Raw genomic sequence first — 26,707 nt, forward strand, 5'->3', positions numbered from 1 at the left:
TGAGAAGATTTATTTATTTTCATAAAACTAGTTTAAAGACTCGTGCATTCGTCGGTCAAAGGAGTGTCAAAGTAAAGAAAAAATTGAATTTCTTTGGACACCGGTTTAAGCTATTCGACACGTGTCGGACACCACGATACGCTTAATCCTAGAGGTGTCCGTATTTCATAGTTCACTTCTATATTATAAAATATTAATTTAATAGAATTAAAGTTTAATTGCAGTTTTGGTCCCTTTATTTTCATCATTTTGCATATTTGGTCCTATTATTTTAAAATTCAACAATTTTGGTTCCACTATCATAATTTTTAACTATAAATTGGCGATGTAATATGTATTAAACGATGTTACATATGATATGATGATAGTAAAATATCAACGTCGGTGAAATTATAAGAAAAACTCTTCATTAAGTTAATTTAAAAAATATCTGCTGGGGGGATCAAAATTGTTCAATTTTTAAAATACTCAGACCAATTTTATAAAATGGTGAAAATAAGGGAATCAAAACTGTAATTAAGCCTAAAATTAAAGAAAACTAGTGTATTCATAGGAAAAAAAACATGTATAGCATGCAAATAAAGTTGATACACATACATATTATTTAACAATACTGGCGGGCCAGCGCGGAAGTGTATAACTTATGCAAAAAAAATATATGTCTTATGTTATGGTAAATTTGTTAATAAAAGATTTTTGCTGTTAAAAAAGAATGTGTCTTATGTTATGGTGAGTTTGTTAATAAAAGATTTTTGTTGCTACTAAAAAAATCAAGGGTAGTGTCTGTATTATGAAAGGTCCACACCAAAACTCATGTATTATCTTTATAGTATAGAAGATATATATATAATATTTATTATGTCAAAAAAAAAACAATATAACATTTATATTTTAAAAAAAAGACAATCGTAAGAATGTATCAATTTTTTAGTTAAAAGAAAAAGTTTTTTTTTTATTGTTACAAAGTGTCGCTGACTTTAAGGACAATAGTTTAAAGATCCGTGCATACGAGTCTATAGACTTTTATCGATATTCGAGTTTGTCACTATATTAATGTAAAAAATTTATTTAAAATTAAATATTTAAAAATTTGTTATATAATATTATTAAAATATAGGTGAAACTACTTTGTTAATTAGCATTTCTTGTAAACTTATTTATTCAATTTTTTATGTTTCAGTGACAAATAATGATCTCGTGTATATTTTTAATAAAAAATTAGAAATTTTATTAGAAATATTTAGGGTAATTTGGTAAGTCTATTCGATACCAATTAACTTTGTTATATTATTATTAAGAGGAGAGATCTGTTGACTCCAGGAGTAAGTCTCTATTAACTTAATCCACTTAATAACAGATTATTTTTCACATAATTTAACCGTTCAATTACGAGATTAGGACATCGCACAAAAAAGTACCCCAGGCTTTGCCAACTTTATTTGCCCCTACCCCTTGAAATTCAGCTTTATACATCCCCTAACATGGTTAATTACCTTTTTACCTTAATTACCTGCTTAAGTAGCGGACGTTATAAAAATGTGAAATTTGATAAAAAAAATACCCGACATGAAAATTCAATATTTTTACCAGTTCTCTAAGTAGCGGATGTTATAAAAATGTGAAATTTGAGAAAAAAAACACCCCCTAATATGAAAATTTCTCATTTTTATACATCCACCATTTAAGTAGCAGATTTTTGAGAAAAAAAACATCCTCCTACCATGAAATTTTTAAGATTTTAAACGTAAAATCCATTACTTAAGCAGCGGACGAGGGTATTTTGATAATTTTGTAAAGTGCGCGATGATAGGTAAACAAAAGTAAATCGCTAATCACAAACCCAAAGCCAACTTAGCCCAAGATTTGTGACGAGTTTTCCCGCCATTGACACACTTTACAAGGTTTTTTTTTTTTTTTTTTTTTCGTAGCCACACCAAAAAAAATCATTCACTCCTCTTCTCAAAATTTTGGGTTTTTTTCTTTCTCTTTTCATCATTCCAAATTTCCAATTCATCGCTATTTCATCTCTCTGTAATCGTGAAGAGAACGTTCCAGAATGAAGCGTGCGAGATGCACAGGGGATTCTAGTTCTTCTAGGGTTTCACCATCTCTTGAAGCAGGAATCATCAAAAAGCTTCGGTTAGAAAATTTCATGTGTCATTCAAATCACGAAACTGAGTTCGGAAATCACGTTAATCTCATCACTGGACAAAATGGAAGTATGTTATTTTCTTCTTCCATAGTTGCATTCAATTTACCGTTCTATTTGTTTATTTTTCCGTTTGAAATTGTGATTTTTTTTTTTTTTTTTTTTTTTGTAATTTGTTGAAATTTATGATTTTTCTGTTGCATGTGCTAATGTAATGTTGATTTATTGAGTTTTGGTAAGTTTATGAATCTAGCAATTGTAATGGGATTCTTAAGAGAGTTTTGGTAAGTGTATAGAGTGAGTTGATTAAAACGATTAGCCATAGTGGGACCCACTGAAGCAAACAACACTTGTAATAAGTTTCTACATTGGGGTTGTGTTTGATTTGTTGCGAGATGTGATCTTTTTAATTTCAATCTAGAGATTGTGTTTAGGACAAATGATTCATAGTAAAAATTGTTTTCTAAGGAATCCATGTTGTCTGTTTGGCTTTGACATTTTTAGGTGGTAAAAGTGCAATCCTTACTGCGTTGTGTGTCGCATTTGGTTGTCGAGCTAAAGGGACTCAAAGAGCATCTACTTTGAAAGATTTCATCAAAACTGGTGCTAGGTAAATGCCATTTGCTCTCTCTCTCTCTCTCTCTCTCTCTCTCTCTCTCTCTCATTGCGAAGATTATAAAAATTTCAAAGTGATTAATATTATGAGCAAACTTGGATGCCTTGTTTTCTTCAAATGTCCTATGCCAAAACTACTTATTACTGTTGTTTTAAATTGTAAGAAAGAAGAAAACACACAATTTCTGGTAGAATTGATAATCTAAACGACCAACATAATGTTTTTACATGGTTCTTTATTCTATTGTCTTTCTGTAGTAATGCTGTCATCCATGTTGAAATTCAAAATGAAGGAGAGGATGCTTTCAAGCCTGAAATATATGGTGATGTCATCATTGTAGAACGTAGGATATCGGAATCCACAAGCTCTATTACATTGAAAGATCACCAAGGTGTGTATACAACAAACTAATTTTCATGAGATATATGTCATTTGTTGGCCTATTGAAACAATGGAAAGTTACAATGGTATTTCTCTAGATTTAACATTTCATAAGTGTGATATATAAAATCCATCACCGTGTCTTCATTTGAAGCTTTTGGGATAGTTGGTTGGATCAGGACATCTTATCAGAGCCTTTATACTGAAACGGCCTAGAGTTTGATACTTGCTTCCTTTATTCTTCTATGAAAAGGTTGATTCAGCACAAAGTAGGTTGTTTGTGCATTATATACACTTCATGCCTAAATGGATCTCGTGTGAGGGAATGTGTGGGCAATTGGAAGAGCTATTCTGAAGCGTATTTTGAGCATATTTTTTGACTTAATCACTTTAGATGTGTTTGATTAAGCTCTTAAAAGTATTTTTTGACATAAAAGTAGCTATATGTTCGTATGGGTTTATTTCCTTAAAGCCTCTAAGAATAGCTTATGGAAATCAATTTAGTTGAGCTTATCTTTACTAAGATGGAGGGAATCAGTGGAGAGAAGGAGGGGAAGGTATTAGAAGACGACCTCACAAGTGAAGCAAGGCAGACTGGCTGTGAAGTGGGGTTGGGGACTGAGGAGTGAGAGTCATTCTCATCTCAGTAGGGATATTCTCACACTGAGAATATCATTTATTTTCTGTTAGTTTCCATTGTTGCAAGGCAATACTAACTCCATCCATCGTTTCTTAAATTCCAGTCACTGTAAGAGGTTTAATCCTCAATACTCAGTCATAAATTCAATCTTCGATCCCATTGTTCTTATTTCATACCTTTGAGCCTATTGCATGGCAAGGGGTAATAACCTAGTGTTAATTACTTAATTTTAGTTTGAACCTTAGAGTTATTACCATGGGGTTACAGGGTGTTTCCTTTTGTAATACATTTATTTTCAATCAATAAAGCAGTTTCTACCCTTCTTTAAATTTTGGTTCCTATCAATTTCACACAGGGTAAGGGCTTAGCACCTGAAACTTGGAACCATTTCCCTCACTTTCTTCTGAAGTAATGGTAATCGGCCCCTGCGTTGTGCTACCCTGCCTCTAACCACAAGTTTCTGGTGACCAGTGACTGGTTTCTGCTCATTTTTCGTTGACCCTGATTTCTCCCCTGTTTTCTACACTTTTTTATGTTCATCTTAGGTGAAAAATCCTGTTTTTTTGTTTTGTTTTTGGGAATCCCCCAATTGTCTTCTGTAATATACTGTCTAAAATAATTCAGAATATCAACCATCATTCAATTTGCTATTACCAAAATCTCAATTTCGGGGTCGGCTGCTGCATGCCACTATTTAAGATTGACAACTTAGGTTGGAAGTTTGCAATGATTTGTCAATTCATCCATCACTTTTTATCTTGAATTTTTTCATGAATTGCCTAATTAGGATTAGAATCTTGTATGGGATATATAGGGGTTGGTGTTCAGTATTAAGTTATTATTATGTTCTCCATTTTTTTTATCTAAACTCCCACAACTCCAACAATATAAAAATTATTTTATAATGTTGGCCATTCTGCAATCCGTAATCCCACGATTCCAGTTTTGGGGATGGCCGCCCCACTCTGCAACACGGGATGGACAGGACAACATTAACATAGCTTCGGTTACATGACAAAAGTTTGAGATTTAATTGTGTAAACAAAGATTTGAACTCTGGATCCCAAGTTGAATAAATTTAAAGGAGTTCCAAACAGATATTTGCAACTCCTTGTAATTGCAGTTTAACATGTTGAAATTAACACTGTTGGTGGATTTTCTTGTACTCATATATTCCATCTTAAGTTAATTGTTTGAATCTGTTGTGGTTTGAATTAGAGAATTTGAAATTCAAAATGGTTTATCTGTCTGATCCCTACGCAGTGTCTCTCTTCTTTTTCTCTAATAATTTTCTTTATCAATCTCTATTATTCTTTAATGATAAAAAGTCTATATTGATTGTAAAAAATAGAAGTCTTTCTTGATATTTTTTTTGACAGAGATGTCTGATATGTTCAATATATTTGGTATTTCAAAATTAAATATTACCGTAATTTAACAACACTCAAAATAAGTTCTGGCAATGATTGTCGAGGATGTTTTACACACTTACATTCTGAGTTTGATGGCAGGAAAGAAAGTTTTCAGTCGGAAAGCAGATCTTCTGGAAATCATTGAACATTTCAATGTATGCTTTCTCTCAGCTATGTCATTGTTTTTTTAATTCTGAAATTGTTGTTCTGCTTTGCTTCTTGGTAACTTCTGTAACGTAGTACTTGCATGCATGGTTTCTAACACTTCTTTATAAAGATGGATGACTTGAAGAACTAACGAGCTCTTGCCTAGTTCACGATTAATAATGTTGTTCCATAAAAAAAGTGATCAACAATTATTTTGAGAAGTTGGGAAGGTCTCTGATGTGTATATATGATTAAAATGCAAAGTTTTCTATCTCTTTGTTCACATTATAAGCAATAAATCTTTGGCAATGCCTTTTATTTCTTTTCAAGTGATTTTCTTCATTCTTGCACCTATTGTTTAGTCTTTTTATTTTGCAGATTGATGTGGAGAATCCATGTGTGATTATGAGTCAAGACAAAAGCAGAGAATTCCTGCACTCTGGGAATAACAAAGATAAATTTAAGGTGATTACTTCATGTTCATTTTTTTTGATAAAGCTTCTTCAGAAGCTCTGCTAACACTTGATTAAACAGTTCTTTTACAAGGCGACACTTCTTCAGCAAGTCAATGATCTTCTGGAAAGCATTTCCAGTGAAATAAATACTGCACTTGGAGTAGTTGAAGAATTAGAGGCCGCTATAAGACCTGTAGAGAAGGAGCTTAAGGAGCTGCAGGTTAAAATTAAAACGATGGAACACGTCGAACAAATTTCCATACAGGTTCAGCAGTTAAAAAAGAAACTTGCATGGTCATGGGTTTATGATGTGGACAAGAAACTTGAGGCACAAAATGTAACGATTGAAAAGTTGAAGAGTCGGGTTCCTACCTGCCAAGCTATGATAGATAAACAACTGGTATGTTTACTTACATTATCTTCTCAAAGTGAAGTTTTCATAAGTCTTCACAATGTGAAGTTCTCTGCGTGGTTTGAGAATATCATTCCTTACTGTGATCTTATGTTAGGACCCCAAATATCTCTTATAAACCTCCTATCTTTCATGTATACTCTAGAAAGCCTGAGATAGAGATTGAATATAGAGAGTGTAATTGAGTTTTTGTTATTATTTCCAACACAGGGAATGTCCCCTTCATAACTGCCAAGCAGTTCAAAATTCAAATAACAACAAACTCAATTACATCTCTCTCTGTCTCTCTCTCTGTCTCTCTCTCTGTCTCTCTCTCTCTCTCTCTCTCTCTCTCTCTCTCTCTCCCCCTCCATCTCTCTCTTCACGTTAGGTCTACAATGAAAGTTGTGAATTTGATCAGGTGTCTGTTTATAGTGCCCATTTTGACAACAACTCCCAGTATTGTCAACTTTAATAATTTAATTGCTTATTTTTTATGATGTATCATCTTCATTATTACCACAAGGATTGTGGATGGAGAAGTTTCACGCCCAACCTGCATTGCTTTTGGTTTATGTAGAAAAGCATATGGGTGATAAGTGATAACTGACTGTAATAATTTATTATGAAGGGAAGAGCTCCTTTTATAGGAGAGAAAATACAAATTCAGCTCCTTTATTTTAGGAGTAATATAATGACTCTTAAATAAGTATAATGACTCTTAAATAAGAAAATAAATAGTACTAAATAGGAAATATTTCAACACCCCCCCTCAAGTTGGTGCATAGATGTCAATCATGCCTAACTTGCTGATCAAGTATTCAAATGTTGTTCTTCCCAAGCTTTTGGTCAATATATCAGCAGTCTGTTGATTGGAAGGGATAAATGGCAAGCAGAGAGTACCAGAGTCTATCTTTTCTTTGATGAAATGACGGTCGATCTCGATATGTTTTGTACGATCATGTTGAACCGGATTATGAGCAATGCTTATAGCTGCCTTGTTGTCACAGTACAATTTCAATGGGAGTTCTACCTCTATCTTCAGTTCTTTTAGGACTCTGAGAATCCACATACCTTCACAAATTCCTTGGGCCATTGCTCTAAACTCAGCTTCAGCACTACTTCTTGCAACTACTCCTTGTTTTTTGCTTCTCCAAGTCACTAGATTCCCCCACACATATGTGCAATAACCTGAAGTTGATTTTCTATCAATAATGGACCCTGCCCAATCTGCATCAGTGAATATTGCCACATTTTTATCATTGGTCTTCTTGAAGAATAACCCTTTTCCAGGAGTTGCTTTTAAGTATCTCAAGATTCTATGCACTGCTTCAAGGTGTTCTTCATATGGTGCATGCATGAATTGACTCACAACACTAACAGAGAAAGCAATGTCAGGACGAGTATGAGCCAAATATATTAATTTTCCAACCAACCTCTGATATCTTCCAGTGTCAACTGGTGTGTCCCCTTTCTCCCAAAGTTTGACACTTTGGTCCATCGGTGTGTCAGCAGGCTTACAACCACTCATACCTGTCTCTTGTAGGAGATCAAGAACATATTTTCTCTGAGAAACAACAATTCCTTTCTTTGACCTTGCTACTTCCATGCCAAGGAAATACTTGAGGGGACCCAAGTCTTTGATTTCAAAATCTGCTGCTAAGTTTCTTTTTAATCTCTCCATTTCTATCTCATCATTACCTGTAAGAATAATATCATCAACATAGACTATCAAAACAGTTATCATTCCATTTTGACCTGACTTTATGAATAAAGTATGATCTGCTTGTCCTTGAGTATATTCCTGTTTCTTCACAGACTGAGTAAACTTTTCAAACCAAGCTCTCGGAGATTGTTTCAACCCGTACAAGGACTTCTTTAGTTTACACACCTGTGACCCAAAGGTTTCTTCAAAACCTGGAGGACAATCCATATATACTTCTTCTAAATCACCATTTAGAAAAGCATTTTTGACATCTAGCTGATGGAGAGGCCAGTCTAAGTTAGCAGCAAGGGATAAGAGTATTCTGATTGTGTTAAGTTTTGCAACAGGGGCAAAGGTCTCTGAGTAATCTATGCCATAGGTCTGAGTGAATCCTTTTGCAACCAATCGAGCTTTGTACCTTCCGATTGATCCATCAGAATTGTATTTTATTGTGAACACCCACTTACATCCCACAGTTCTTTTACCTGCCGGCAGAGTTGTGGCACTCCAAGTTTTATTCTTTTCAAGAGCTTTCATCTCCTCAAAAACAGCTTCCTTCCACTTTGGAATTTCTAGAGCCTCCTGTACATTCTTAGGAATTTTGACACTAGATAGATTAGAAGTAAATGCAGCAAAAGAGGGAGACAAGTTTGAATATGATACAAAGTTAGACAAGGGGTGCCTAGTACATGGTCTACCTGGCTTCCTATGGGCTATGGGAACATTAAGATCAGTATATTGTTTCCTAAGTTCTATGGGGACATCAAGATCAGTATATAAAGAATTAGGATCAAGGAGAGATTTACCTGTCTGAGTCGGTTGACTTTCACTCGGTTCAGATTCTTGGCTGAGTTGAGGAACAAGGTCTTCTACTACTTGATCATTGTTTCTTCTGACATAAAATTTGCCTTTCCAAATTGGATTTCCTTCCTCAAATCTTTTTTCTGTTTCATTATAAGGATCTTTATTTGGTGCATTTTGATTAATTTCAGAAAAAACATTTGTTTGATCTTTGTTTTGATTTGTTGCCTCGGATTCTGATCGATCCTTACTCATGGAAGGAGTAGGTTCATCTAATTTTTCCAAGGCATTTTCTTTAGGTGCAGATGTACATGGAACAGAATTATGTGATATATACACATCTTCTGAGATAATTAAGTTTTCAAACAATTCAGGAGAATCTTCATTTGTTTTCCCCCCTTGAAGATGATCATTACCAAAAAAAGGTTTGTTTTCAAAAAAAGTAACGTCCATTGTTACAAATATTTTCTTTGTATTAGGATCAAAACATTTATAACCTTTTTGAGAAGATGAATAACCAATAAAAACACATTTGATTGCACGAGGTTCAAGTTTACCAAGATGCTTGTGTTCGTGAACAAAAGCCGTGCATCCAAATATTTTAAGTGGTAAATCAGATAGAACTGAAGCAATTGGAAAATATTTCAAGAAACTTTGCAAAGGAGTTTGAAATTTCAAAACACGGGATGGCATACGGTTTATTAAATGTGCAGCTGTCAAGACAGCTTCACCCCATAAATATTTAGGGACATTGGTAGAGAATAGTAGTGCTCGTGCAACTTCAAGAAGGTGCCGGTTTTTCCTTTCTGCAATCCCATTTTGTTGGGGTGAGTTAACACATGAACTTTGATGCACAATTCCATTTTCAAGAAAAAAATTTCCAACAATTTTATTAAAAAATTCAGTACCATTGTCAATTCTAAACACTTGTATTTGGGTGTTAAACTGCGTCTGCACCAATTTACAAAAGTTTTTAATTATTTGACCTACCTCAGATTTTTCTTTCAACAAGTATACCCAACAAAGTCTAGTATGATCATCTGTGAAAGTGATAAACCATTTTTTGTTGGATAAAGTACTTGTTCGATTAGGCCCCCAAACATCACTATGAATCATTGAAAAGGGTTTTGAAGGTTTATAAGATTGAATTGGAAAAACACTTCGATGATGTTTAGCAAACTCACAAACCTCACATTGAAGTGACGAAATGTCTTGTTCAACAAAAAGTTTAGGAAACAATGAACTTAAATACTTAAAACTAGGGTGGCCTAATCTTAAATGCCACAACATAATGTCATCCTTATTATTTGAAACAAAAAAAGATTTAACAGGAGAAAAACTTATTGGTCCAAATTGATGTCTGGTTTTTTGTTCATCTTCCAAGTAGTAGAGTCCACCACTTTCCTCAGCAGTGCCAATCATCCTCCCCGAGATCAAATCCTGAAAAACACAATGAGTATCAAAGAAATGAGCTTGACAGTTTTTATTTGCGGTTAGCTTACTGACAGACAATAAGTTGCAAGACAAATTTGGGACATGTAACACATCTTGGATGGTTAGTAAGGGAGACAAAACAATAGAACCTTTTCCTGCAACGGCTGAAAGAGAACCATCTGCTATTTTAATTTTGAAATTTCCTGCACATGGTTTATATGAAGAAAATAAACTGGATTCACCGGTCATATGATCGGTGGCTCCAGAATCAACGATCCATGTACGATTAGGAATGACACTAAGATGGGCTGATTTTGGAAAGTTACCTTTCTGGGCTATGGAGCACGAAGGTGTTTGAGACTCTAGGAGTTTGTACATTTGGTCTAGTTGTTCCTTAGTGAATGGAAATGCATTTACGGAAGACTGCGGCTCTTGATCAGAAGTTGCTTGAAGTGCACGACCCTCACCCTTCTTTTTCCAATTAGGAGGCTTTCCATGAAGTTCCCAACAAGTCTCTTGTGTGTGATAGCACCAGAATTTACAGTGATCACACCAGAGTTTACCATTTTTCTTACCATATTTCTTGCTGTCTTTATTGAAGTTGTTTATGACAAGGGCAGAACCATCAGTTGCTGAGTTTGGCTTTCCCATCATCACTTTTTGTCTAGCCTCCTCCCTTCTGATTTCTGAAAAAGTTTCTCGGATGGTTGGCAGCGGATTATTTCCAAGAATTCTACCTCTTACTTCATCAAGTTCCTTGTTGAGACCAGCAAGAAAAATAAAGACACGGTCATTCTCCTGCGTCTTAATAAACTGAACACTGTCTTCAGTACACCTCCAGTTATAATCATAGCACTGATCCAACTCTTGCCAAAGGGCCATCAATTCATTATAGTAGGTAGTGACATCCATGTCATTCTGCTTTAAATTCCATAACTTTGATTTTAGATCATAAATTTGAGAGAAACTTTTAATATCAGAGTAAGACAGTTTTACAGCATCCCAAACATCTTTTGCTATAGGCAGATACATGTATGTTTTTCTCATACCTATCTCCATATTATTAATAAGCCAGGCAATAATAGAAGAGTTTTCAGATTTCCAGAACCTGTAATTAGGATGTGTTGTTGCAGGCATCGGAATATCACCTGTAAGAAAACCCAACTTGCCTTTGCCCTCTAGAATAAGTCGAACAGTTTGGGACCATTCAGGGTAGTTTGAGCCATCCAGTTTCTGAACATTAACCTGAAGAGAGTTATTTTGACCTCCACCTCCTGAGTTACTGTAACCACCATCAAATGGGTAGCCATAACCAAACCCAAAAAAGTTGTTGTTGGGATCTCCTCTGCCATAACCAATCCCACCGTTAAAATTGTTGTTTGCCATGAAACTGGGCATTTCTGGAATGACAAATCCACTTCCTCTGCCGGAATTGTTGTTGGAGCTGCCGGAATTGATGTTGGTGCCGCCGCCGCCGCCTCCACGACCTCCGGGAGGAGGTGGTGTTTGTGTAGGATCCACCATAGTTTGGATCGGTCGGGTCGGATTAAGAACGGGTCGTCAGTGTTTTTTTTTTTTTTTTTTTTTTTTTTTTCAGTATCACCCTAGCCCTAACAGAGCTCATGATACCATGTAGAAAAGCATATGGGTGATAAGTGATAACTGACTGTAATAATTTATTATGAAGGGAAGAGCTCCTTTTATAGGAGAGAAAATACAAATTCAGCTCCTTTATTTTAGGAGTAATATAATGACTCTTAAATAAGTATAATGACTCTTAAATAAGAAAATAAATAGTACTAAATAGGAAATATTTCAACAGTTTATCTAATATAGAATATTATTCTGTGTTACTATACCACAGTGCTATAGAGGTTGCTGCTTATATTGTTATTATGTGTGCTTGGCTTGAAGATGCTGTCATTCTTCATTTCTGCAATAGATCGCCTATTATATGTAGACTCTAACATATTTATCTGCCATTGCTATCTTCACTCTTTCTTTTCAGCCTATATTTTATTCTTTAAGAGTTAAATGGGACTCTTATTTCGTTGCAGCATCAGCTTGAAAAATTAAGTAAAAACTATTCTACGAAGAAAGCTGAAATTGCAAGTATGACGACATCAAAAGTTAAGGAAACGAAGGAAATATTAAGCCGCTCTATGTCATCGGTATGTTGGAGGTGGGAGGTTTTACTCCTACTCCCCTTTTGAAAAATGCTTTTTAACAATATCTAGATGACTTAGTTTATTAAAAAAAAAAAATCTAGATGAAAATTTCATATTTCAATTCTTCTTTACCAGTTTTTATTATGCTTGTTTACTCTTGTAACTTCCACCTTATACACGTCATTTTATTTAATCTATGTCAGATTTATTTTCTTTTGTAATACGACTATTTTATGTTGCAGTACAGTACTCCAAGAGAGAGAAAAGATAATCTTATGGAGAAATCTGTTTTATGTTAGAATATAAAAAAGTATCTTGAAATATCTTAATATTATGTTAGATTATTGTACTTTATCCTGTAAGATTAGTTCTAATCTTAGATTATCTCATAACTCATAAGATTAGTGTCCATATTACTTATATCTTATCATTATGTTTAAAATATTTTTAACCTTTAAATTAAATTTTATACAGACGGATGTTAAACCAAATAGGGACAACAAGTAAATACAATTTATTTATGGACTGAACTTGGAAAGTCATGATTTTATAGGGACTAAAAACATATTTAATCCTTTTTGTTATTGTGCTTTTATTTTTTATTATGGATATTAAATATTTTGGTAGCTAATGCACCCCCCCCCCCCCCCCCCCCCCCCAAAAAAAAAAAATGAAGGCAAAAAAAGAAGCATATGAACTTCAGCGAGAGTGCAAATGCAAAACTAGTAACATACAGAAGTTGGTACAACAGCTCAAACAGCTTGAACAACAAATGCAGGATATTCATGAGCAACATGTGAAAAATACCCAGGTTATACAAGTCCCTATTATAGATACATTTAGTTATGCTTCTTTTGCCTTTCTCCATGTATCTGCCACTATATTATCTTTATGGTGATTTTGCTTGGTTTTATAATTTTCTTTGTTTCTGTTCCTCTCCTTTTGTTTTGTTTTCTTCTTGTTTGAGGATTTCTTATCATCCAACCACCTGAATTGCTTGAGAAAACCCCGAACTCAATTCTATATAGATAAACTTTTCCCAATTTAAACTAAACAGATATACCTAAATCCTTAAGTGTATGGATATATGCGTGTGAGAAAAATAGGAAGGAAGAATTTTTCTGAATGTGCTTGAGTTGCTCAGCATTCATGCCATAGTAGTTAATCCCGGACCGCGGAGTGGAGCGGCCAACCCCAAAATTGGGATAGCGGCATCCCAGGGAGCGGGAGGGCCGGGATGCCGCTATTTCATTTTTTTTATAAATTACATAAATATTACTATAAACATATAATTAATGTAAAATTAAACAAACATCTCAAAATCCATAAAACATTCATAAGTAAAAAATTCTAAACACAAATCTCAAGTCTTCAACACCTTCATCATAAAGTAACTAAAAATTACCAACAAAAGTCAAGCAAAATAAATAAGCAAAAGTCAAGTCTCCAACACTTAGATTAATAAAGTAAAAAAAGAACAAAAATAGCTTGGAGAAATAAAGAGAGATTGGAACAAAAAAAAAAGAAAAAGAAACAGAGCTTGGAGAAAATAGAAACAGAGTAAACAGAAAATAGAAAGCAGAGGTTGAAGTAGAAACAGAGAAGCAAAAGCAGAGGTTGAAGAAACATAGAGAAACAAAAAAAATCAGAACAAAGCAGATGAAGATCGAAGAGATGAGAAGCTTGAATGCGTGAGAAGCTTTGGATCGTGAGAGTGAGAAAAGGCGCATAGAACGATACGTGAGAGAAAGGATGAAGTTGCGGCTAGGGTTAAAGGGTTAGTAACAATTTTAAAGGTAAAAAACCAATTTTGGTTCAATGAAAAACCATGCCGTATATTACTATTTTTTGTTCACATAGTATTGAAAAAACTGTGATGGATGGCTTATAATACAATATAGTAATATATTTGTTAAGAGTCCCACATTGGATGAGAGATGGCCTGAAGATATGTTTAAAGTGGGGGCAATCCTCATCTTAAATGCCGGTTTCGTATGGTTGAGTTAGGCCCAACACAAGATTCTTAGAATAATATATATACCATTTTCAACTTAAACAACCCATTTGTTATACCGTTTCACTTGCTTTCTTTCTTTTCACAGCCATGACATAAAATGTCTAATATATGATGACAGCTCCATTATTTTTTTTAAGGTAAAAGATTTTATGCTTATTATTTTCACAACAATGCAGGCTGAAGAATCTGACATGGAGGAAAAACTCAAGGGGCTTCGAGATGAGGTTCACGATGCTAAGGCCGAATTGGATAGGTTTTGATTCTATTTATGTGGCTTTTCATATCAGTGTTTAACTTGAATTTGAAGAAGTCCCACTTCCTAACGTTACTTTTTTTGTTCTAGATTGAGAGAAGAAGAGACTACATTAATGAACAACAAAATTAGGCTAAAGGACGAAACCAAAATGATTGATGATAAGGTGCGATAACACTTCTGTTGTGTCATTGGTTTTTGTTGATTATTTCTCCATTTATTAGCGTCAATATAGTTTCTTTTATTTTCTACTTTTCCATTCTTGAGAGATTCTCACCTGTATATATATTTGCACAATCTCATTGTGAAATACAAGTTGATCATTCTAAACTATTCAACTTGGTATCCAGGGCAAGGTTTGAAATCCTACCTTTTTTATCGTTGGGTTCAGCTGCCGTCAAGGCCAACCCTAGTTTATTTTTCAGTTTGGTTATTGGGTGTCCAAGAGACACCTCTGTTTCTTCTACTGCCATCATCCCTGTTTATATATTTTTATTAATTGGATTAATCGAATAATTTATTTTTCATTTATTGCATAACAAATTAATGTCATTTAAGTGTTTTAATTAATTAAAACATGATTGTGAATAATAAATAAGATAAAACTAATAGTAATTGCTAATTCTCTTGCCACTCGGATGCAACCATGTAGATTAAAATGTCCACCTGGCAAGACCCAGTCAGCATTCCGTCATCCTCCTCCCAGCATATTTTTAACAGCAAGGATTATTCACAAACATCTAAAATATAGAGGACTAAAGCTCATTAAATTTTAATAGGGTCCAACTCAGAAGGACCCAATTTTATAGGGAGCAACAACATATTTAACCCAAAATTATTGCATTCGACCCCTTACATTGATAAGCATAAAATGACACCATATCCTGCGTAAACTATAAAGCCTTGTGTCTTTTGTCTTCTTATACCTCACAAGTCTTGAATTGTGCAAGGAATTGCTCTAAACTCTGAACAAATCCACATATGCACCAATAGTATTAAAGTCTACAACAATACAACATAAATAAATACCAGTGCAGCAACCTAAAAGTAAGCTGTTTCCTGTTTCAGAATCTGAGAATATATGCGTGGTCTCCAAAACGGCCACAAATATTTCAAATTATGTTTTTGAAAAATATGTATTTTTCTTTTAAAATGACAAATGGTAGTTGTTAGTTTGTTTGTCAGGGTGTTGAACCCACGGCTTCCTTATCACTTTCAACCCCTATGTCAGTGTCAGTCCCCCAAACATCCAAACCACCTTACCACTCCCAAAAATTATTAAATGTTTTGGAGAAGTATCTTACTATCTAGGGTTTTAATAATGTACACCATTATACTTTGAGGCTCATTCAAAAACTTTAGTTGGCACTTTTGTATTTTGTGTGAAGTTGAGGAAATTCACCTATGCAACATAACCAGTGTTAATTTAATGTGCTGCATTATTGCTTGACTTTAAATTTTTTAACTTTGTGAATAATAGTCTGATGATGCACAAGATACTTTTGATATAAAGTTTTTTTTTTGCATAGTTTAATTACAATATCCTTTTGAAAGCTCTTCTAGTCTTTATAGTTTGTTTATTACTTAATATAATTTATTTGCTTTTACTAGATCCGAGATCATGAAAAGAAGTATAATGAAATCATGCTTAATATTCGTAATATTAAACAACAACAAAGCAACAAGGTATGCAAATCTTGCAGTTTTGGTTTCTATGTTTGTTTATTTTGCTTTGTTCCATGACAAATTATGACAATGCCTTGCACACTGGTTGTGAGTCTTTCATGACACTGCCAATCTTTTTTGGAAGCAGATCATGGCTTTTGGAGGAAATAAAGTGATTAATCTGTTACGTGTAATTGAAAGATGTCATCAAAGGTTTAAGATGCCTCCCATTGGTCCAATTGGTGCTCATCTGGTAATATAGTTTAGGATGCCTTCATGTAATATTTAACACATTATTTTCTGTGTATCTTTCTTTCACTCATTTTTTATTATACGCACGACTATTTTTAGGGGGTTTATTTGTTAGATGATAATGGGTGCGTTTGTTTTTTATTTTTTAAAGGAAAAATATATTCTTTTCTTAAAAAAATCTATTTTATCATTTTAATAGTGTTTGTCATAATTTTTTAGAAAATCATTTTTAACCCCAAAATGAAAAGCTAATCCTAAGATTAAGCTTTTCTAGAATCTTTTTTTTTTTAAAACCAAGGAACTTAAGTTTACGGACTTCACATTTTAAAAAAAGTGATTTTTATGATAGTAAATAGACGGAAAGTAGCTTTAGATTTTTTCAGAAATCTCTAAAAAAGAATCTCTAGATTTTCTCAAAACAAATTAATTTTTTTTAAAGCTTAAACAAATGCACCCAATATATAGCCTCTATGTTGAAGATTGTTTTTGTTTATCTCTTTTCCTAGGCTGTGTTTGCTAAACTGTATGGGCCGCTTCTTCTTTTACACTTTCCATCCCTAATTTATTCATTTGTCTATTGTCATTTCCAAGTTCAATTTCTAACTTTCATTGGGTGGGTTGGGTAGCTCAACGGATTTGAGCTAAGGGTTAAAGGAGTGGGAGGTCTGTAGGGTTCAAACCTTGACAAAGAAGAAAAAATTTAATCTGACAACTAATTATTAACTTTGGCCGTTTCAAAAAAAAAAAAAATTCTAACTTTCATTAGTTGATTAATCTTTCTAAGATGGTTAGTCAATTACATTCCATACTAAGTTAAAGTCACTTCTTAGTAGTATTTGGTAGGGCTTTTTATGATTTAATTTAATAGAAGTTGCTAAATTTAATAAATGGGTGATTGGTGTTAATTACTTAATTTCCTTGTGAAATGTTATCATTATTGGGACTGCTTTTTATGGTTTAACAGAAGTTGCTTAATGGTAATAAATGGGCGGTGGCTGTTGAACATGCCATTGGGAGAATGCTCAATTCTTTTATAGTGACTGATCACAAGGATTTTCGTCTTTTGAAACAATGTGCGAATGAAGTAAACTATGGTCATCTTCAAATTATTATTTATGATTTTTCAACCCCAAGGTATATTATTTGGCCCATATTTGTCTGCCTGTCAGTGTCACCATGCTCTTTTGTGTAATTTCTTGGTTCTTTTTCATATCTTGTGTCTAATTGTGATCAAATTGTTTTATTCTCTGCTTAGGTTGATGATACCACACCACATGCTTCCTAATACAAACCATCCGTCAGTGTTTTCCATCTTACAATGCGAGAATCACACTGTGATGAATGTCTTAGTCGATCTGGTGATTCTTAAAAATTATTGCTTACACTGCATTTAATATCCTTTTTCAAAGAAGTTTTTCTTTTATTTTTTGCTTTATTGAAAAGATATGAGCTTTGAGATGATTTTTCTTTTCTTTTTTTAATTGTTCTTTAATATTGGGGCTGGTAGGATATCTTCTTTTAATTAACTAGTAATTCTCTTTTAATTAACTCTTGTATCATAACATGAAGTTATTTAATTATATTTTCTAGCTCTTCATCAATCACCGTTAATATCCATTTGTTCTTACTTCTTGCATTGCTCTATAGCTGTTGCCTTATGGATGTATTTTTGGTTTGGTATTTTATGGTAGTGTTGAATTCGCCCTACGTCCTTGGATCAGTGTCTATTGACTAGCTTTATGAAATTTGGGAGAAGTAAAAGAAGCCAATTATTTGTGGCAATTTTTTTTTTTTTTTCTTTGTTGTGTATGTGAATGGGATGTAATTCTCACTTTAAGGATTTTTTTTTTGGATGATAAGCTCCTATGAGATCATATGGTGGTTCTTTGAGGATGTTTCTTTGGATGAAAAGATCCTTTTCGCCTGTACTTTATGTGAACCGCCCATCGCATTTATACCATAGGTTTGTTTTCGGGAAATCTTTAGAGTTTGGGTAGCTTTGTTTTGTTGAATATATTCTTTTTTTTTGGGTTTCCTTTTATTTGTCCTATTTTTATTTTGCAAGAACGATCTCTTGTCGTCCTAAATTGTCGTGGTTGCCATTTCTTTCTCTTGATGATTTCCTTATATTAAAATCCTCATTTACTTTTGCGTTTTCTATTTTAATATTGTGATTTTATTTATCTCCCTGCTGTAGAAGAAACATAATTTGGCAAAACATTAAAATAGCAATACTTCCAAGTTTCTAGTGTTTTATTAGTATTTCTAATATGTTTCTTGCTTTCTAGGGAAATGTTGAGAGACAAGTGCTTGTTAACGACTATAATACTGGGAAGGTTGTTGCCTTTGAAGAAAGGATCCAAAATCTGAAGGAGGTCTTCACTGTGGAAGGTTGTAAAATGTAAGTAAATGCTGGTTGACTTTGCCTTCCATGTGTCCTACATTATTGCTCCTGGCTGCCATTCATGCCAAGGAACTTTAGTAGTAAACCATTTTCAGTTGGCCTTGTACGGGTTACCTGCAAAGCATCCATTGGTTCTTGATTAGATTTGGGTTACCGCGCTACACACACAAACACACTAGAATTAGGCGTGTTTTTGTGTCCGACATGCACCCGTGTCCAACACTCTTATTACAGGTGTCTGACAACTTGGACAAGTGACCGAAAGAACCCTTTTTTCTTTGCTTCGACACACCTCGACACTACTCAAACACAACTCAGGCACATCTAAAAATATAATGAACACCTGTTCTAATTTTTTCCTAAAAAGGTAGAATAAATAAGCTTTTAAAATTTATGTATTGTTATTTTAATTAAGCATTTGAAACATTCTCGTTTATGAATATCATTTATCATCAGTGTTGTCGATGGCGAAAGCCAAAATATATCCTCCATTATAAACATGCTATTTCAGCCTATGGCACTGCCATGACGGGCATCCTTTCTCACATACACATCTTCATTTTTTGCTTTACTCAATAATGGGGGTTAAAGAGTTGTATTTTTACTCTTTGGTGTGTAATAAAAACACAAATTCTCTCACATGCATCTTGTTTTCCTCTTTCTGACAATTAGGTGCAACCTTGTGAAAAGAGCTTAACATTTTGAGCTAAATACCGGTGTAACGTGTATAATTCCGAATAGAAAAACATAATTTAAAAGACTATTATTTTTCTCTGAATTTTCTATTCACTTGTCCAATTTCTATCATGTTGAAATGCAATACCTGTTTGTAAGCATATGTAACATCCTACTTCCTGCTGTTTTGTTGATTCACTGCAAAAGTTTTGTATGGGCTAGAGCCTCAAACATTGGAAATTTCTAGGTATTATATATACAGTTAAGCATTTTCCATCCATAAATTGGAATTGTGTTTTCTAATCTAAGTTATCTCTAGGTTTTCGCGAGGTCCAGTACAGACAACTCTTCCTCCAAATAAGAGTCAACGATATGGTCGTCTGAGTAGTTCTGTTGAAGATGCCATTGAGAAATTTAGTAATGATGCCTCCGATGAACAAAAAGCTGCAAATGACTATAAATGGAATAAAAAAGATGCAGAGCTCAAGCTTGAGGATCTAGACAAGAAGATGAATTCTATAAAGGTGAAACATTGTTTAGATTATAGACCATTGTTATGTGATTTGCGGTTTTCAAAATTATCTTTCTAAACAATTTGTGTGCACAATTACCAGGCTGAAATATAACTTTCCTATATAGCTAATATTTAGATTTTGTTTTCATGAAAAGAAGTGGCGAATCGACTATCACAACAATAACAAATAAAGCCTTTTGGCTCTATCTTGTTCTAGCACGACTATGTATCATCCTCACACCTTTACTCACTGGGAACTTGAATAACTATACCCTTTCCATTATTCATATTAGTCAACTTAAATATAGTCTCTGCATTTCATATTAATCAAAGAACACTTGCTTTCTCCCAAAGATGATTTGCATTAGGGTCCATGGGGGTGTCAGCTGGCCTATAACCACTCATTCATGCTTCTTTAAATAGATATCCAGAATGTATTTTTGTTGTGAGATTACAGTTCCTTTCTTTGATCGAGCCACCTTCATACCAAGAAAGTATCTCAAGGCTAGGATCCTTGATTTCAAAGTCTACAGCTAGTTTCTCTTTTACCCTCCTAAATCCTTGTTTTCTTCATTAAATTTGTAAAAAAACTTGTGGAGCTCTTGAGTGCCTGCAAATCCATAAATAGGAAAGCCTTCATGATTGCCTTGAATAAACATTGTGTTAATGTCTGCATAAAAGCAAAAACCATGATTACCACAAGCTTAAAAAGAACATATATTGGGATACCTTAAAATTTAACTTATTGAATTCCTTGGTATTAAAGACATTTTAAAGGGGACAAGATAAAAATATGTTTCATGCTTGAAGAAAAGAATCTTTTACTTTAATTTCTTGCATTTTCATATATCCAATATTCGTTGATGTGTATTTGTTCCAATATTTTTTTCTTCTTTTCTTTTAGAGGCTTTGTTTTAATGCTGGAAAAAGTTTTAATTCGAAGAAGCTTGCTTTGGAGGAGGCAACAAATCAACAAGCTGCTGAGCGTAACTTGACACCTTTGTCCTCAGTTGATGAGATTGTTGAAGAAATTTCAGTATGTTTTCTATCATCTATTCTCTTACAACACATTACTTGGTATAAGCAGTTTTGTAAACAATTGAAGGCTCAATGTGCCATAATTCACTCTAAAAGTATTCTGCTTGTTTGTTTTGGGGCGCACGATGGGGGCTTGGTATTGTGGAATTCAACTTCGTAGGCGTATACCCATTTCTCTACACTTCTGGTGGAAGGGGATAAGAAAAATAAAATAAAAATAGAGGAGCATAGAGGAAAGGAAACCATACAACCTCACATCAAAACGTTTTTTATTTGTGATATAACCAATTTTGTTATATTGAATTTAAACTAGTAATTGGATCAATCAATTTGGACAAATGAATTGTATAGTAGATTCATGCAACTGCTTTTGAATTTCGCTCAAATTGGAACCATGTGAAAATCTTAGTGAATTTATATAATACTAAGGGTATTAAAAGGATTAACTATATTGAACATCACAGTTATAAAGCTGGTAAATGGAGTGAAATTAAAATCAAATAAATAGATACACTACTAGAATTCCAGTTTTGTCTAAAGCAAGCATCTTGCTTCCCTGAGATTTGTTCTTGCCTAATACCTTTTGAAACATGGTTGACTGGTCCCTACTGCATAATGTGATAATTTATTAACACAGAGTTTAATCAATTTTTTATTAAATTAAATGCTAGGAAATAAACAAAAAAATAAAAGCAGAGGAGGTGTTGCTAGAAGGCTTTGAGCAGAGGAGGCATGAAGCAGTGGGAAAAGCAAGTGATCTTGAAGTAAAATTTGACGAATTGTGTGGTATGGTGCATTGCTAGTTAATTCTTTGAGTGTGTTAATATGCAGTTATGTTGATTCAACTGTAGAAATGTTGTATGGTGCATAATCATTTGTGTACCCTAAAAATGTAGAATCAGTGAATACTGAAATTGCTTCCCTTGAGAAAGCTGAGAGTGAACTTATGGATATTGAAAGAGAAATCGATGCAGCAAAAAAGGTATCTTTTCTTTATTCTCGTGCAATGCTAACACATGATAATTTCTATTATTTCTTAAATAATAAATTTATCTTTAAAAAACTACAGGCGAAGGATCATTATGATAATGTCATGAAAACCAGGGTCCTACATGATATTAAGGAGGCAGAGGAACACTATCTGGAGCTTACAAAAAGGCGTGAGGTGCAATTTGAATTATATTAGTCATAGTCATCTAATTTTGTAGATTAAATCATGGATCATCATTGCCACTTTTACGATTTAAGGCAAAGGTAATATATGGTCTGTTGAGAGCAACTAATCAAAACCAGACCGAGCATTGAACCGGTGCGGTTCAAGGCTCAAGGGTCTGATTGAGGGTATACCAGTAATAATTATTTTAATTTTTTCATATAACGTTAAAAGGAAAAATAATATAATATTCATAACTTCACACCATTAAGAATTAAATCCCACTTAAAAATGTCATAAGTCAACATAACATACAAAATCACACATTAAACCAAATCAAATGTCATAAATATAAAATAATTGCAAATACTACTATACAAGTACTCCCTTAATAGTGTTAATGTTCAAATAGAATATTCTAGTATCCTGGCAAGTAACATATCTTCTCCTGCTGGATACTCTATCCTGTCACACAAAGAGCATAACACCAAAGGACCTTATTGTTCTTTTAAAACCTGTGTATAAGGGTCGATAATTCTTATGCATTATATATCATTGAAGATATAGTAGTAACTATAGTTATTGAGACCAACCTTGGTTGAAACTGCAGGTAAATGCTGAGAAGGCTTCTGTAATTTGCTGTCAGAATGAACTTGCTACGATAGGAGGTTGTGATGGGCAAACCCCAGAGCAAATCAGTGGCCAACTAGAAGATCTAAATCGTACACTTAAGCGTGAGAGCCAAAGGCATGACACTAGACTATTGATTCACATTATTATAGGATTACATGCTAGCAGCAGCTCTCTCTCTCTCTCTCTCTCTATCTATCTATCTATCTCTATCTCCCTCTCTCTCTCTCTCTCTCTCACACACACACACACAGTCTATTCACACATTGAATAATGCTTCATTATTTTTTGTTTCTCTCTGTAGATACTCCGAATCTATTGATGATATGAGGATGCTATATAAAAAAAAAGAACGAAAGATTATAAGAAGGCAGCAAGTTTACAAAGCCCTTCGACAGAAATTGAGTGTATGTATTGTTTGGTTATGTTATCTTACCATTGATACATTTTTTATGGATATTGTTCGATAGTAAAATTGTTTATGTGCTTGCTCCCAAAAGTTTATGTTTTTGTGATGGTTTGTTACATGGGTTTATGCATAATGTACACTTAACCTGAAGCCGAAGGACTCCTGCTTGAAGCTCTGTATTAGATGTATAATCATTAATGTGCTTTTATGTGTTCATATAAAAGTTGACTTTTTCCACGTAGTTTGTTCTGGAAAATTAAATTAATTCTATATTATTTTGCAACCAAATATTTTTCATTTAGAGTGAAAGGTAATACAAATTGTTGGAAATTCCGCCTTTACTATTGTTATCCTAGAATATGCCCTATTTGAAGTCGGATATCACTGATTTGAGTCTTCATCACTGATTTTTGGAAGTTTGGAATGCTTCTATTCTCTACGTGGAATTGAGGAATAATTGTGAGTATTATTTCAAAAGTATTTAGAGTACAATCATGAAACATTACAAATAGACTACGCTATTCCTAATGAGCCTAATTAACAGGCCGAATACAATCTATACAAATAATTACATAATATAATATATATCCCTCCCTTCCAAGCTGGTGAATAAATATTTATCATTCTCAAATCTCGACTTGCAAGTTGATTGAATGTTTCGGTTGGTAAACCCTTTGTTCATACATCTGCCTGCTGATGCCCAGAAGGAATGTAGGGTGTATTTATCAACCCACTTTCCCGCCTACATTCCTTTTGGGCATGAAAGGGCTTACCAATAGAAAACTTTAGCTAACTTGCAAGTTGGGTTGGGAGTGTTGTATGTATAATTTGAAATTGTGTAATTATTTGCATAGATTGTATTTGGCCTGTTAATTAGTCCCCCATTAGGTATAACATAGTTCATTTAAACAGGTTAGTGATTGTACTCTAATTACTTTTGAAATAATATTGAGAAAGTGATTCCTCAAGTCTACACTTAATAAGCTTTAACTTCAGGGGGAATGTTAGAATGAAAGTCATATATTTATATATATTATTTATGATCAGAATCATAGATTAAGATTTCAATTAGCAATTCATATAAATTTGCATTTATTGTATACAATATTTTAAATAGAGGTGAATGTGAGATCTGATTTATACACAGTAACAAATTCATCATTTTTGAGGTGATTTTATTGTTTATTGAAGGCTTGCCAAAGTGCTTTAGAGTTTCGGATGAGAAAGTTTCAGACTAACGCAACTAATCTCAAGCATCAGCTTTCTTGGAAGTATGAATCCTTTCATATGTATCTTTTTTGTTGCTATGTTTTCCATTGTCAAGAGGATTTTGTTTTCTTTTTCTTAACCTGGACTTCTTTAAATTATCCTCATGATCAGATTTAATGGCCATTTGAAAAAGAAGGGGATCAGTGGAGTTATCAAAGTTGATTATGAGCAGAAGACCTTATCGATTGAGGTAAATTCCTGTCCCTTGTCTTGGATACTTTTTATTTTTATTTTCAATCTTTTTATGGTAATTAGATACAAATTGGCGAAATGTTTCTTGCGTTTCATTTCAGGTGTGTGACCTAAAATGTTTACTTGTTTTAATTTTTTTCTTTGTTTACAGGTACAGATGCCCCAAGATGCATCAAACAGAGCCGTTCGAGACACAAGGGGGCTTTCAGGTTCGTTTGTTGCATAATGTTTGATGTGGTGTTATTATTATAGAATACAATATTATACTTTCTGTCAGAGGATAAACTATTAGTTCTTTTGTCTCCTTTAGTTTCAAAGCAGCGGAACATTAGAAAACGATAACTGTATTATTTGTTCTTATGTAACTTTTGGGTTCGAGGGAAAACCAGAAAGCACGGTTAAGACATGGGATATGGGTGCATTACAATATAGGGCTATAATAGAACACAAAATCCATATAAAATTAATTTCAGAAAAAATAAAAATCCAAATAGCTAGCATGAGTCATTATAGATATAACAAAATGCTATCCAGACAACAACAGTATCTACAATCTTATATCTTTAGAGCCTATGTGAATTATAGGGTAACGTAACATCTGTCTATATATGTGGATTTATTTATTTATTTTCTGTTAAATAGGTGGAGAGCGATCTTTTTCAACTTTGTGCTTTGCATTAGCCCTTCATGAAATGACAGAGTCCCCATTTAGAGCAATGGATGAATTTGATGTCTTTATGGTATGACTGTTTACTGCTAATAATTCACCATTATAATTTTTCCTGTGTACTCTAAATAGATCATTATGTGTTTTGTTTGCACACTTCTTAATTTTATCTCTAGATATCAATTAGTTGTTTGAAATTAAGCATCTACTATACAAAGTTCTAAAATCTTTATTGACAAGCTTTTCCTACTATGGAACTGGTTTTGATATGCAGGACGCAGTAAGCAGAAAAATTAGCATGGACACTCTGATAGATTTTGCCGAGGCACAAGGATCCCAGTGGATATTGATCACCCCACATGATACTAGGTATTGGTTTCAAGAGTAGACATGATTCTTTGTTGTGTTGATTGCTAGAATATTGGGATTCTTGTTAAGTGTTGCTTGTACTCGTTGTACTATACTAGTAGCTGACCACCCAAAAGCGCTTAGATGAGATGACACATGTCTCTTCTAGCTTAACCAAGGTTCTGGGTTCGATCTTTAGTTTGGGCATGCAGCAACATTAAAACTCTTAGTTTGCCACCCATTTGGGTCCCACAAGGCTCGAGCGATTAATCTCTGCAGTTGCCCGCAGAGGATAAACGGCTTACACCAAAAAATACTAGTAGTTGACCTAAAATATTACTTTGAGTAGGTAGGTGTTAAGAACTAGAGAAAAATAATGGGAGATAGAAAGTTTAACGTTAACTACTGTTTAAGCTTAACCCCTGCAATTTCAATTACTACTACTTGATTTAGTTTCTGTTTGGATAAATTTATTTTTATAAAAGAAGAAATATTAAAAGAATAGTTTAAAAGAATCTTGACTGTATTTTTGTGTTTGCATGTGCAGCTTGGTGAAGGCAGGGAATAGGGTAAAGAAGATGCAAATGGCAGCTCCCCGTACTTGATCACCTGTGATTATCGATATATTTATGGCAACTTGAAGTCCATTTGTGGAAATCTTTTTTGGTTCTTCATCTGCTAATTATTTGTAGTTGTTGTATTTCATGATGTTTTATATCTAATTGTATTTTATGTTTGTTTTGTGCGAGAGAGCTTGTTGAAGCAATATACAGAATTTTTAATTAATGTAATTAGTTAAAGTTATTTCCAAGTTATGCCTTTTGCCTATTTAAGCACTTTTTCTCTTTGATTGGTGAAAATATCTCAATTTTGGTCTCAAGTTTGCATATCTTGCGATTTTGATTTTGACGTCCATAATGGT

General features: G+C 33.7%; 2 protein-coding genes across 2 annotated transcripts; one reads left to right on the top strand and one right to left on the bottom strand.

The window, feature by feature from the left end:
- The first annotated feature begins 1,744 nt into the window (after nt 1-1,744).
- LOC123921088 (structural maintenance of chromosomes protein 6A) lies at nt 1,745-26,596 on the top strand. The gene is made up of 28 exons (XM_045973483.1): nt 1,745-2,219; nt 2,654-2,759; nt 3,023-3,156; nt 5,298-5,353; nt 5,724-5,810; nt 5,880-6,200; nt 12,189-12,302; nt 12,976-13,110; nt 14,493-14,569; nt 14,660-14,735; nt 16,181-16,255; nt 16,383-16,487; nt 17,451-17,620; nt 17,742-17,844; nt 18,775-18,887; nt 19,885-20,089; nt 20,984-21,115; nt 21,789-21,903; nt 22,014-22,099; nt 22,187-22,282; nt 22,881-23,017; nt 23,205-23,307; nt 24,501-24,580; nt 24,690-24,768; nt 24,922-24,979; nt 25,413-25,510; nt 25,712-25,806; nt 26,333-26,596. Exons 1-28 carry the CDS (start codon nt 2,057-2,059, stop codon nt 26,388-26,390), a joined length of 3,177 nt encoding a protein of 1,058 aa, XP_045829439.1. The 5' UTR covers nt 1,745-2,056; the 3' UTR covers nt 26,391-26,596.
- On the bottom strand, nt 9,641-11,157 carry LOC123921089. The gene is made up of 2 exons (XM_045973484.1): nt 10,458-11,157; nt 9,641-10,137 (listed from the first exon to the last, which is right to left on the bottom strand). Exons 1-2 carry the CDS (start codon nt 11,041-11,043, stop codon nt 10,103-10,105), a joined length of 621 nt encoding a protein of 206 aa, XP_045829440.1. The 5' UTR covers nt 11,044-11,157; the 3' UTR covers nt 9,641-10,102.
- Nucleotides 26,597-26,707: the final 111 nt, after the last annotated feature.

The sequence above is a fragment of the Trifolium pratense genome, linkage group LG4 (assembly GCF_020283565.1).
Source record: "Trifolium pratense cultivar HEN17-A07 linkage group LG4, ARS_RC_1.1, whole genome shotgun sequence".
Lineage (NCBI taxonomy): Eukaryota > Viridiplantae > Streptophyta > Magnoliopsida > Fabales > Fabaceae > Trifolium > Trifolium pratense.

Excerpts from the sequence above, each read along its gene's own strand:
- LOC123921088 (XM_045973483.1), top strand. The coding sequence starts at position 2,057 with ATGAAGCGTGCGAGATGCACAGGGGATTCTAGTTCTTCTAGGGTTTCA. Across the intron at positions 14,736-16,180 it reads CCAAAATGATTGATGATAAG|ATCCGAGATCATGAAAAGAA; the intron begins GTGCGATAACAC and ends TGCTTTTACTAG. Across the intron at positions 18,888-19,884 it reads ACTGTGGAAGGTTGTAAAAT|GTTTTCGCGAGGTCCAGTAC; the intron begins GTAAGTAAATGC and ends AGTTATCTCTAG.
- LOC123921089 (XM_045973484.1), bottom strand. The coding sequence starts at position 11,043 with ATGGATGTCACTACCTACTATAATGAATTGATGGCCCTTTGGCAAGAG. Across the intron at positions 10,138-10,457 it reads GTGCTCCATAGCCCAGAAAG|GATTTGATCTCGGGGAGGAT; the intron begins GTAACTTTCCAA and ends TGTGTTTTTCAG.